We start from the raw sequence: 13,043 nt of genomic DNA, 5'->3' as shown, positions 1-13,043 counted from the left end.
CCCTGTAGCAGTCATGTCACACACCATCCTCCTCCCATCCGCCGTTCCCCACCACTGGCACCGGGCAATTGTTCGTCTAACACAGACGAATAATGCGTGCTCCCGTTCGCGTCATCGGAAACTTACTGCACAGGCGCAGTACGAAGGTTTCTTGGAAGCTAGCAGGCACGTGGCCATGGCTGCGCAGCCGCAGTTGGAAAGCATGCCGCGCTAGACCGGACCCAGTGGCAGAGAACAGCAGGATGGGAGAAGGACGGCGTGGGACATGACTGCTACAGGGGGCTGATAGAAGCGCCAGGTAAGTGTCTGTTTTTACCCTCAGTACCCCCACACAGAACTCCTTTGAAGAAGAACTGTAAGGTGGTAATTAACTCACAACTAATGTGAAGCTGATGGCAGGTTTGTCAGGAAAAAACAAGTTCTTAGAATGGAAAAAGTTCTGCAGCTAATGGAAGTGCAGCTGAAAAGATGAAACCAGTGTAAGCCTAATTAAAACTTGGCCTACTGATGCACAGCCTTGTGGGTAATGACATCACATGCAGCTCCTTTCTGATTTGCATAATGCTGATTTTAAAGGCTTGATATCTCAGCACTCAGCTCCTACACACTCCAAATGTTTAGGGTAGGGAGGGGATCCCCAAACTACTTCTGTGCAAAATTACAGCCCCACTGGTTCACAAAATACCATTGATATACCCTAATTCAGGAAATAGCAGTACTGGGGGGCTGCAATTTGGAATGGTTGAGATAAGTTAGCAGAGATATAAAGTTTAAGAGGAGACAGTGAGAATATTATCTGTCACAGAAACTTTGAATTATTCTTAACAGATTTTCGCTATTTTAGGGACCCTAACATGCACAATGGTATTTTAACTACCGGTAGTTGTCGTCCCAGCGGCAGTATATGTACTTCATTTAAAGTCCCAGGGGTGAAGATATAAGCCTTCCACTGCAATCGCCACTGCGTGCGCTCCCATGCATGCTCTCCTCGACGCCCATTAGTAGGGAGATCAAAGAATGGGAACACAGTTCCCATTTATTGATCTAAGCCCCCATGTCAATGATCACCAGCATCAATGAGATGCCTGCAGTCATTGTAACTAAGAAGTAACACGTCCATGCATTACTTCCTGTTCACGTACTTATAGTATGCAAGGACATAATGGCGAGGACATCTTGTGGCCCAATAGTAAAATTACACCTACATGCATTGTTTTAATAAATATACACATATATGCCATTAAATCTAAACCCTTACCTCCCGGACTCTCCCATAGTTACCCAAATAAAGCGTTTGCATTTAAAAAATGACTGTTAAAAAATAATACATAAATAATTACCTTAGGTACTGAACTATTTTAATATGTATGTCAAGAGGGTATATTACTGTTATTTTTGAAAATATGGGATTTTAATTAGTGATGGACGCAAATCTGAAAAATGCGCCTTTATGTCCAAATAATACATTGGTGCCATACATTATACTAGGGAAATATTTTAAATGTTGCAATAACCGGGACAAATGGACAAATAAAATGTGTGGGTTTTATCTACGGTAGAGTGTTTTATTTTAAAACTATAATGGCCGTAAATTTAGAAATAATTATTTTTTTTCCATTTTTTCTTACTATCGCCATTAAAATGCATTTAGATTAAAATAATTCTTAGCATAATGTACCACCCAAGAAAGCCTACCGTAATTGGTGGCAAAAAAAAAACAAGATATAGATCATTTTGTTGTGATTAAGTTATTGGCAAATGAAAGGGAGTGCACTGAAAGGTGAAAATTGCTCTGGTCCAGATGGGGAAAAATTCCTCAGTTGTCAACTAGTTAAAGTGGAATTAAACTCCCAAAACTAAAATTTCAATAACTACTCTTAGTTATATAAAATAACATTTGAAAGCAACCCCACACATTCTCTGTGTATTAAAATCTATGCTTTCACTAAAGGGAGCAGTTCAAGATAGCGTGTCTCTGTCTAATGGCAAATGTAATCATTGCTGGCTGAAGCTCTCTGTCTGAAGGAATGTGCCTTCACTCTGTCCCATACTTTTCTGTTGAAGGGACTCATCGTCTGTTCAGCAGAGGAAGGGAGGAGGAGGAGGGAGCCGATTCTGCGTTTGCCGATCAGACAGAAATAAGGGCTCTTTCACACTAGGAACTGATCCGTACATTTTGACGGATCGCTCCTAGATTGCATTTAGAAAGGTAACATGAAAGTCTGTAACTTTCATGTTAACCTTCACATTAGACAAAGCAGAGAGATAGGAGGCGCCCTAGGGGTACTTATAAGATAGTTATTATACTACTGTTTTAGAGAACCCCGATAGGGGCATATATCTAATAAAGCAAAAGGTATGGACGGATCCTACCTTATAAACTGTTCACTCAGGGTATGGTAAAAAGAGTACTTTAATATGGCACTTTTAAATTGACAACGCGTTTCGCTGTAACCACCGCTTCATCAGGTCGAGTGACGTGCCGAATAGGGTGAAGTCCCCGGTCTCAGGCGCCTATGACCAGTTAATAAGGTAGGATCCGTCCATACCTTTTGCTTTATTAGATATATGCCCCTATCGGGGTTCTCTAAAACAGTGGTATAATAACTATCTTATAAGTACCCCTAGGGCGCCTCCTATCTCTCTTCATTGTTCTATTCCCTCCAGCTTGAGGGTCAACACCCAGGTGGGTGTTTCTTTTCCAAGGAGCCGCGACCAATAAAGCAAAATCACAAGGCCGAGTGGGGACGGTACTTCCCCACATGCGAGTTTACTTGGTTGAAGTGAGCACCCGGCTTTGTGAGTATATTTGAATATCTTTTATACTTACCTTGTTTATCTGCGATAATACACCAGATCGGGCTCCCGGTGTCCTCCCGGTCCTTTTTTCAATTTTTTTAGTATCCAACATTAGACAAAGCGTTCCTTAGGGCCTGAGCCCGCTAACGCAGTTGTGCGCAGTTGTGTCCGCTTTTCAGAAACACATCAATGTTACAGATGCTGAAAAGCGGACACAACTGCGTACAACTGCGCTCAACTGCGTTAGTGGGCTCAGGCCCTAAGCATTACATTGTAACACATCTGAGAGCTTAGTAATGTTCATCTGCAACGTTTTCCCGTCGGGTGAATTAGAACTACTGCCGCTAATCAGCGTTGTATTGTAACTTCCGACGTTCATGCTGCAGGTTTGTGCACACGTTGTGTGATTTGAAAAAGCCCTAAGCTATTTTGAACTGCTCTATGCAGCAAAAATATATGTTTTTACACAGAGAATGTGTGGGATTGCTTTCAGTTGTTATTTTATACAACTAAATGTCGTTACTGAAATATTAGTTTTGGAGTTTGGGGAGTATAATACAACTTTAAATATGTGTGTGATAAGTTACAGAAAATCAGTGTCTTCCTGACTGAGTAGTTGCTCTAAGTGCATTTTAGGTATCTGCCATTGCCTAATAAAGAAACATTGCATTGCGCTTCCAGGAAAAGATGAGGAACATTGAAGATGTTGTGAAGGATCATCTGCTCTACCTGGATGCAGTGCATGAATTCACCGATTGGCTTCACTCAGCTAAAGAAGAGCTTCACCGCTGGTCTGATGCCTCAGGAGACTCTCCTGCCATCCAGAAAAAAATGACAAAGATTAAGGTGAGGTTCTGGATTTCTGGGTTTACATCAGTGTTTGTGAATTGCTTATCTGCAGTGATGTAACTGTATATAAGGAAGACCATAGCAAAAGCAGTGTTAAACCCCCCTAAAGACCAGGCCATTTTTTGTTAAGTTGGCCACTGCAGCTTTAAGGCTAAGCTGCAGGGCCGCACAACTCAGCACACAAGTGACCCCCCCCCCTTTTCTCCCCACCAACAGAACTCTCTGTTGGTGGGGTCTGATTGCTCCCCAGTTTGTTTTTTTTTTTTTAATAAATGTTTTATATATTATTTTCATAATAAATTGTATTGTTATATTTTTTTTTACCCGCTCCCTCCATTCCCCTGCCAGCCAATCAGCGTGATCGGCTGTCATGGGCTTTAGCCTATGACAGCGGATCACTTACGCATTACCAGAGGGGACAGCCATGTCACACGGCTGTCCCCAGTACAGCGCTGCCTCAGATCACAGCGCTGTACAGCATAATTAGACGTTGGTTTCACCCTCTAACAGTCTCCTAACGGCGATCGCCGCTGGGAGACTGAAGGTGGAGCGGAGCTCTGCCTTCCAAGCAGGAGATATGCGCGCAGCCTGTGCGCGATCTCCTGCTAGCCCCGTAGAAGGCCGTTCACGCCAGTCGGTGTGGAGCGGTCCTGGGGCTGCCGCCGCGTTCACGCCAATTGGCGTGGAGGGGTCGGCAACCAGTTAAGGAACTGTTTTCCTTATCTAACTGTTATAAAAGCATTCAGCTATTTTTTTAAAAAGTTATCTCCCATATTTTATTTCTGGATGAAAATTCCACTTCTAACAGTATCTAGTATGTCTGGTACCCACAGCAATCTCATGGTCAGGTATGACTGTACTTAAAGTGACCGTGTGGTTAAATAGATATGCCATATTAATAGGCTGCCATATTTATTTCCTTTTAAACCATGGATATCGCCTGGATATGATACTGATCCTCTGTGTGCAATACCTTAAAGAACACCTGAAGTGAGAGAGTTAGGGAGGCTGCTATATATATTTTCTTTTAGGGCATGTTCACAGTGGTACATTGCATCATTGTGTAACGGCCGATTAGTGACGCAGCTTACCGCACTGCAATGCATAACCTATGCGACGTTCACGGTGCGACGGGAGCATTGCAGGACAACAGAGTGCGGCATGGTAACACTGCATGCAGTGCATTACCGCAAAAGTTGCTATAAATATGTAATATACTTACACAAAAGGCTTTATAAATGCGTGATGTACATTTCTATTTACTGGAAATGTAAATATTGCCAGGCCTACCTGTGTTTTCACTCTCTAAAATGCAGTAGAAGTTGACTTTTGCTATAAGCAACACATTGCCTCAATAGTTCCCCCACCAAACAACATATTCACATGTGACTTGTGCACCATTAACTATTTCAGCATTCCTTTATTTAAAATGTGTGTTGTGCTTTTAATTTTGATGTAATGTGATGCAATTTTGTGTAATGCAGGTATAGAAGCAGAGTCTGGCACCGGGCGCTGTCAGTAGTATTCTGATTTTATGAAGCTTCACAAGCCAGTCAGTGTTTAGAACTAATTAGCAGCTCTGATAGCATGCAAGCAGCCTCAATCCCTTCAGAAAATCATGTGATGCGCTGCAGTTATGAAACCATCCTGCACAACTCTGTAAACTTTGTCAGCCTTTCCTCCTTTCCAAAGCCTGCAAACAGCTTTGGTTGCTATAACAACCTCTTTTTCCATTGCAGGAGTTGATGGATTCCAGACAGACTGGAGCAGAGCGTCTTAGCAAAGTTGAAACCTTGGCTCCGGCAGTGAAGAGGAACACCACTACTCGTGGATGTAAACAGATAGAGGCTGAGATCCAAGGCCTGCAAGCAGACTGGAAGCAGTGGGAGGAGAGTGTCTTGCAAAGTCAGAACACTTTGGAAGCTCTTTTAAGTCAAATGGCAATCTCAGAACAGGAATTTGCGTCTCAGGTCTCTAAGCTGGAAGATGCTGTCCAGGATTTCAGTGTGTTTCTGGACAAATGGGCCCAGAAGCTGATGCAAGGAGAAGGCAAGAATACAGACAAGGAAATTGTGGAATACTGGCACAGGCAGAAGGTGAGACTAAAATGATACTGTGGGCTATGCAACATCACTACCAAGTCTGATGTGTGCAGATAAACAGTTAACGTTTGTATGAATCATACCATTCTAATGCTAAGCCACTTCTCGTATACTGTTAGTGTTCCTCCCAAGATCTTCTAAAATGAATAAAATGCCATAGGAATGTATTTGTAAAACAGATCAAGTAGGCCTATTTTTACACTTCCTATATACAGTACACTCCACAGTGAAATCGACAAAGAGTGTTTCTGTGACGTCTGGATTCTGTAAAGCAGCAGCAGCTGCAACAAGAGAACTGCCCTGCTTCAGTCATAAAAGCTTAATCACTTCCATCCTCTTATGTGTTAAAGTAGAATTCCATAATACATTACATCAAACTATCTCCTAAGTTATGTAAGTTATTGTGATTCACTTGTACAGTATGCTTATATATGAAAGATCGCTGAAATATGCTTTCTCTTGCCTTGAAAAGTAAAGCTCTGTAAACTCTTTAGATTTTCCTTGTCCAATATGATTGTGGCATCTTCTTGGCTTAAAATCTGGAGTTTGTACAAGTATGTCCCTGCTTCAGTGGTTTTCCCTCTATGGAGAGCTGTCACCTGATGGGTTTTGTTGTTGTGGCGACTTCCAATTAAGTTCTCAAAATAGGGTGGCGCTCACTTGCCCTCCCCCACGCATCCCCTCTTCCTCCTCCCCTCTCCCCCTCTACGTAATGATTATTTAAGACAACCAAAGTTTAAAGAGTGCAGTGAAAATAATGTAATTAATTACATTTCCTATTTTTTGCACAGTTTTACAGTATTCATTCAAGTTATTTAGTCAGTGTTTGCCATTGCAAAAACTTTCCACACCCTGATTTACATTCTGAAATTGACCACAGGAGGTGACATTTTTAGCCCTGTCAGGTGAAGCCAGTACAAGATATACCTAGTCCCCCCAGAATGCTCTGGGGGGAGGGGGAGAATTCTGGATAGCCAATCAGCAAAGGCTAGACATCACTGGGAGGGAAGGGCTACATTCCATATACAGCAATGTATAGTTATAGGAATTGTTTCTGATGTTGAAACCAGAAAATTACTGTAAAAGTGGGTATCCTGAATAATTTACTGCATTCTTCTATATGTCGTTGCAGACGCAGTGTCTTTTTAAAGCGGAACTGAAGAGGATTTAAAAACAAACTGTTTCACTTACCTAGGGCTTCTAAAAGCCCCCAGCAGCTGTCCTGTCCTGCGCCATCCTGTCCTCCACGATCCTCGGTTCTCCCGTCGCTGCTCTGTTTTGTTTCTCGACATGTAAGTTGAGGGGCCACAAGTTTGTCTTTTTTACGCGTTCCCGTCTGAAATACTGCTATTGCAGACTGAAACGCGAAGAAGGATACGCATGGCCACAGCCGCGCAGGCGCAGTGGCCCGGCAGTGAAACCGAACGTAGCTGGGAGCGTGAGAACGGAGGATCGTAAAAGACCGGCGCGGGGCAGGAAGGCTGCTGGGGGCTTGCAGTTAAGTGAAACAGTTTGTTTTTAAATCCTCTTCAGTTCTGCTTTAAAGGACAACTGAAGCGAAAATGATATGGAGGCTGCCATAATTATTTCCTTGTAAGCAATACCAGTTGCCTATCAGTCCTGCTGATCCTCTGCCTCTAATACTTTCTCTTATAGACCCTGAACAAGCATGCAGCAGATGAGGTGCTTCTGACATTATTGTCTGATCTGAAGCTTGCTTGTTTCTGGTGTTATTGAACCACTATTGCAGCCAAATAGATTAGCAGGGCTGCCAGGCAACTGGTATTGTTCAAAAAGGTAATTCTATACATATTACATATATTCCATTGCTGAACATGCTAGCGCTAAGTGCTGGCGAGTTCTTAAATTAGGCAATGATCTCATCGCCTAATCCAGTTTAATTTAACACACACACCCTCCCCCTCCAGGCAGGAAAATAACTTGTTTGGGCAAAATTATGATCCAGCGATTTCTTTACTCCCAATCCTATTACGTTTTTCATGCTGCTGGGAATTTACCCTCTGCCGCAGGACCTGCAGCCTCACACCGCAAATGCCGACACTGTAATCACAGAGTATCTGTCACTGTAATTACTGTTATCAGAGCCCCGACAAAGCATCTTTGATCTCCTGGGGCTCCCCATTGGTCCATTGTCTAAACCAATGAATATGGTCCAGATAGTGGACCAATGGGGGGGGGGGGGCGTGGCATGGGTGGCAGATGTTTAGCGTTGATAGGTTAATTACTAAGGGGCAACTGTTGTAGCTGCGGGTGGCTTCGGAGATATGCGGCGGGCGGACGGGAAGCTTTGGGGGTCTTCTTACTAAAGGAGACCCCAAGATGCAGCGGCGGAAGATGGCTTCGGATGTTCGGCTGGTGCAAGCGCATCTCTTGGGAATGAGGGAGCAGTGCTGTAGTGCTAAAGGACCGCACCACAGGGTAAACTTCGCTCCCCATCGCCTGGGGAAAAGGGAACATCACTCAGGCTTTTGCCTGAGTAATGCTACCTTACGATCGCCGATCGGGCAAAGGAAACCGGTAATAAGATTAGCCAGTGATCCTCGTGTGATGCCAAGGTGATAAGTAGCTCACATCTGCAAGCTAATTATCACCTTGAATTGGATATTGCCCTAGGTGTCTACTCTTCCTTAAGGTGATACCATCCTCCCCTTCCAACTCACTCACATCTTGTGTCTTCCATGTCTTTAGCAGTGATCCTCCCATGTGCCCAGCTAGCCGGACTAAATTGCCAGTGTCAGATGCAGCAGTATCACATATCACTCCTTATCATTATAGACATGGGGCATGGACTCTGAATACACAGCCCTGGTGTCTCCACTGCTCTCTGCTATTATCTTGTAGTATCCCCTACTGCAGGGATTCTCTCGCTAGTCCTTTCCGCTCGCCTCTCAGAACAGAAGAGTGCATGTCAATACAGCACTCATTTCAGAACTTCAGTTTACATGATAACCAAAGTTAATCTCAGATGACAGATATTTAAAGTGTATACATAGTTTAGATGGAACTGGGAATAAAGAAAGTCTAAACACTATTCAGACGTTTAGCTGCTGATAACATTTTAAGCACACACTACAAAAATAGACGTGAATACAAATACTGTTTAATTCCTATTTCAATGGCATTTCAAGGAATTCACCTTAGATCAAACCCATCCTTTGGTTCCCATCCTTACTGCTGTACAGATAGTAAAGGTTCCATTTAGGGTTGTCTTAAACCAGAGTTTCTCAAACCTGTCCTAGTGACTCCCCAACGGTGAATGTTTTCCAGGCAACCTCACCTATGCACAGGTGGGGTAATTAGTGTCTCAGCTAGGTGGATTCCATGTAGCTGAGGCACTAATTATCCCACCTGTGCATAGGTGAGGTTGCCTGCAAAACATGCACTGTTGGGGAGTCACAAGGACAGGTTTGAGAAACACTGTGACTGCATTATACTATTACAACCTAACCTCTGCTTTATATTTACACTATGCTGCTTTTAATCATCCTCAAAACATTTATTTTCTGGAATAAAAACACTGCAACACTCTGTCAAAACCGTGTTGAAAATGTTTACTAATTACGTATTTACTTATTATTACTTACTTATTATGATGGTTGAAATACCTGATAGAGATTTGCTCAGTAGTGCAGTAGATTTGCATTGTTAATTTTAAGATGCAGCACGTGCATGAGAGCTGACTCTGTGTGTGCTGTAATAATAATAATGCCATGCTTAGGCTGGATAATTGATTGCAGAAGGACATTTATGTAAGGAGGAGGGAAAGGAGAAGACTTTACAAACAAAGTGAACATTTGAAACATTTTAGAAGTACAGCTTTCATGTTTCAAACAAGGATCACCATTAACCAGAGCCAATTTCCTACTATTGGATATATGTGTAATGTACAGTATATATAGAAATATATATATATATATATATATATATATAGAGAGAGAGAGAGAGAGAGAGAGAGAGAGAGAGGGTGTGTGTGTATTTTCTATTGTACGCATATTATTGATTTGTTGTGCTTCAGTCGCTATTCAGTTGTGTCCAACTCATTGCTACCCAATTGACCATAGGACGCCGGGTCCCTCTATCCTCTACTGCAGGGGTGTCAAACTCAAATACAAAGTGGGACAATATTAAACACTTACGGTGTTAAAGTCGCGGGCCAATTTCAATGTCTAGAGAACACCTCCCTCCATTATAAAGTTCCTTGGTATCTGGTGGCCCCCTCCCTCCCTATACAGTTCCCTGGTGTCTATTGGCCCTCCTCCCTTCCTTATACAGCTCCCTAGTGTCTAATGCCTCCTCCCTCCCCTATACAGTTTTCTGGTGTCTACTGGCTTTCCTACCTGCCCTATACATTTCCTTGGTGTCTAATGTCTCCTCCCTCCCCTATACAGTTCTATGGTGTCTATTGGTCATCCCTCCCTCACCATACAATTCCCTTGTGTTTAGTGGTCCTCCCTCCCTCCCCTATACAGTTTCTTGGTATGTAATGTCCCCTCCCTCCCCTATACACTTCCCTGGTATCTAGTACCCCCTCCCTCCCCTATATAGGTTCCTGGTGTCTAGTGGCCCCCTCCCTCCCCTATATAGTTTCCTGGTGTTTAGTGCTTTCCTCCTCCCTCCCTCATATGGTTTCCTTGGGGATCTAAGGCTTCACCTGCAATATAGCTTCCCTGGTGTTGTGGAGGGGGCTAAACATAATGCAAAGTAGGGAAATATCTTGTGGGCCAATTTGAGCTAGAGTTTGGCATGTATGCTCTACTGCCTTTGTTAACACTTTAGAAACCAAGGTACTTATCCGTTAGCCGGGCGCATCCGGCAGGTGGCGATAATTACTATTCCCCCTCCAGGCCGACATGGATAGTAGGGAAAGAGGTAACTCTGGTGGAGATTTGTCGCCACCTAGAGGATGCGCCCGGCTAACGGATAAGTACCGAAACCAACAACCAGCTATATTGGTAGGGGTACTAAAACTGAGTACAACTAAGAATACAAAATGAAATCCCCTACTCCCTTCCCCAGTGAAATTAGCATTTCAAAACAATATTGTCATAGCAGAGTTGTGACAGTGATTACAACCTGACAATTTCTAGGCAAAGTTCCCATCAACTATTCCTTCTTTTGTTAGACTAACACTTTGTCATAGAAGGAAACCTTTGAATATAGCAGTGTAAGAGCTGCCGTTTCTGAATTAGTTCCCAAAATGCTGGCTCCAGGGCAGGGGCAGTCGCTTGGGCCCCCCATTCAGAGTCAAAGGGGCCCCATCAGCACATAAACCAGCCCTCGCCATCCTGTCAGCGGTGGCTGAATGGTATAATGGTTAAAGGGACTCTGAGCAGTGCAGTAACTATGGAAAGATGCAGATCATTTTAAAGCTCTCTTTCTCCTCTTTCCAATGATATATAAACCGTCGCCCTATGCCTTTTAGTTTTCTATATCTTCGCGATCGAAATCACGGCCATGGCAATCTCGATCGCGAAAATAGTGAAAACTAAAAGGTGTAGGGTGGCAGTTTATCTATCATTGGAAAGAGGAGAAAGAGAGCTTCAACATGATATGCATCTTTCCATAGTTACATTGTATTACACAGGACGACTTTTCTCCAAAGTCGGCAGCTCGATTCAGCACAATGCAATGAAATATAAGGAACCCAGGGGGATATAATTACAAACATCATGCTGGTAGGTGTGAGGATGTAATTAATTAGTTGTGGGTATGCTTAAAGACATAACCACAGGCACTGCTCGGAGTCCCTTTAAGGGCTCTGCCTCTGACACAGGAGACCAGGGTTTGAATCTCGTCTCTGCTTGTTCAGTAAGCCAGCACCTATTCAGTAGGAGACCTTAGGCAAGTCTCTCTAGCACTGCTACTGCCTATAGGGTGCGTCCTAGTGGTTGCAGCTTTAGCGCTTTGAGTCCGCCAGGAGAAAAGCATGATATAAATGTTATTTGTCTTGTGTTGTCAAATGATGCCATGCGCTGCTGATTGTCTTCAGAGCCAGGCTCTCCTCTTAGGTCCCCCTCCTGCTACTGTGCGCTCTGCCGCTGGCCACTCCTCCCTCCCTTCCCACAGAGAACCGCAGCTGCAGCAAGAATGATAGCAGCAGATGGCAAACGCTCACTCACCTATCCATGATCCAAGCAATAGAGATCCCGTCATCTGAAACCCATCTGTCTCTTCTAAAGTGCAGCCGCTCGCTTTGAACTTCCTGATTCTCAGATCAGACAGGAAATGGGAAGTAGTAATAGTAGTAGTAACAGAGCGGCAGCACTTTAGAGAAGTGAGATGGGCTCCGGATGACGGGACCTCTATTGCTTGGATCGCAATAGGTGAATGTGAGTCATCTGGTGCTGTCATTCTCCCCCGCTGCGGCTGCCTTCTCTGCTGGACTATCGTATTCATTGGGATGGAGGCTGCATGGTGGCTGTCTAGTTTGGGAGGAAATCGGTTGTTGGTGGGGGTGGTTATGTAATTCTGTCTGGGAAACGTCTTCCTGTTTGGCGGTGTCCAGACTCCAGTGCTTTCTGCTATTGCCGGGCTGGAGATGCAGGGGGAAAGTGCTGCTGCTGTGATATCTGGCGCCCTCTTCACAGGGGTGCCCCAGCCCTTGAGTACAAATGTCCCAGCCATTCATCTCTCACTCTGCATTTTGCTGCTGCTGTTCCCTGCATTGTGCACCCACAGAGGAAAGCAAGCTGTTGCCCATAGCAACCAGTAGCTCAGCTGCCCGGTGTGTGCGGCATGTTGCTGTGCAGCTGCATTTTCTGATTCTATTACGACATGATGGGGGGCCCAAATCAGTTACTTTGCTTAGGGCCCCATTTAGCCTTAATCCGGCTCTGCTCCAGGGCATTATTCCTGATCCTGGCATTCTCCAGTGTCAAGCTGCCAAAGCAGCACAGCAGTGTATTTGCCCTAATATTTTTTCCAATATGTTATGTCTAGCTTATAAACACAATCTCAGTAACAGAATGTTCATGAAAATTGTCAGCTCTGTTGTGACACTCAATGAGTCTGTGCCAATTATGTGAAACTAACATTTCACATTTTAAATGCAAATTTCATGTGTCCTGGCAAACACCTTTAACTTTCTTATAGTTAGGAACTATTATATATTTATTTTTAGGAAAATCATTAATTCTGTATGTTGTAGCTGTATAAATCCCTAGAAAATCTACTTCTCACTGTTAATAAAACTGAAGTTGTAAGAACATTTTCTGAACTCCATTGTATTGTGTTTATATAAGCAAAATATGCCAGATTTTGTTATTTTAGTTT

At 43.6% G+C, this 13,043-nt stretch overlaps 1 protein-coding gene across 12 annotated transcripts in view; it reads left to right on the top strand.

Annotated features, from left to right (window-relative positions):
* Positions 1 to 13,043, top strand: part of SYNE1 (spectrin repeat containing nuclear envelope protein 1) — a 707,535-nt gene that overhangs the window by 386,881 nt on the left and 307,611 nt on the right. For all 12 annotated transcript variants that reach the window (XM_068232018.1, XM_068232025.1, XM_068232014.1 and 9 more), the window contains 2 exons: positions 3,481 to 3,645; positions 5,388 to 5,744. In XM_068232018.1, coding sequence (XP_068088119.1) covers positions 3,481 to 3,645; positions 5,388 to 5,744 — 522 coding nt within the window. The remainder of the gene's footprint in view (positions 1 to 3,480; positions 3,646 to 5,387; positions 5,745 to 13,043) is intronic.

Source organism: Hyperolius riggenbachi, chromosome 4 (genome assembly GCF_040937935.1).
Source record: "Hyperolius riggenbachi isolate aHypRig1 chromosome 4, aHypRig1.pri, whole genome shotgun sequence".
NCBI lineage: Eukaryota > Metazoa > Chordata > Amphibia > Anura > Hyperoliidae > Hyperolius > Hyperolius riggenbachi.
The sequence above is the reverse complement of the archived record's forward strand: the minus strand, read 5'-3'. Positions and strand labels throughout refer to the sequence as shown.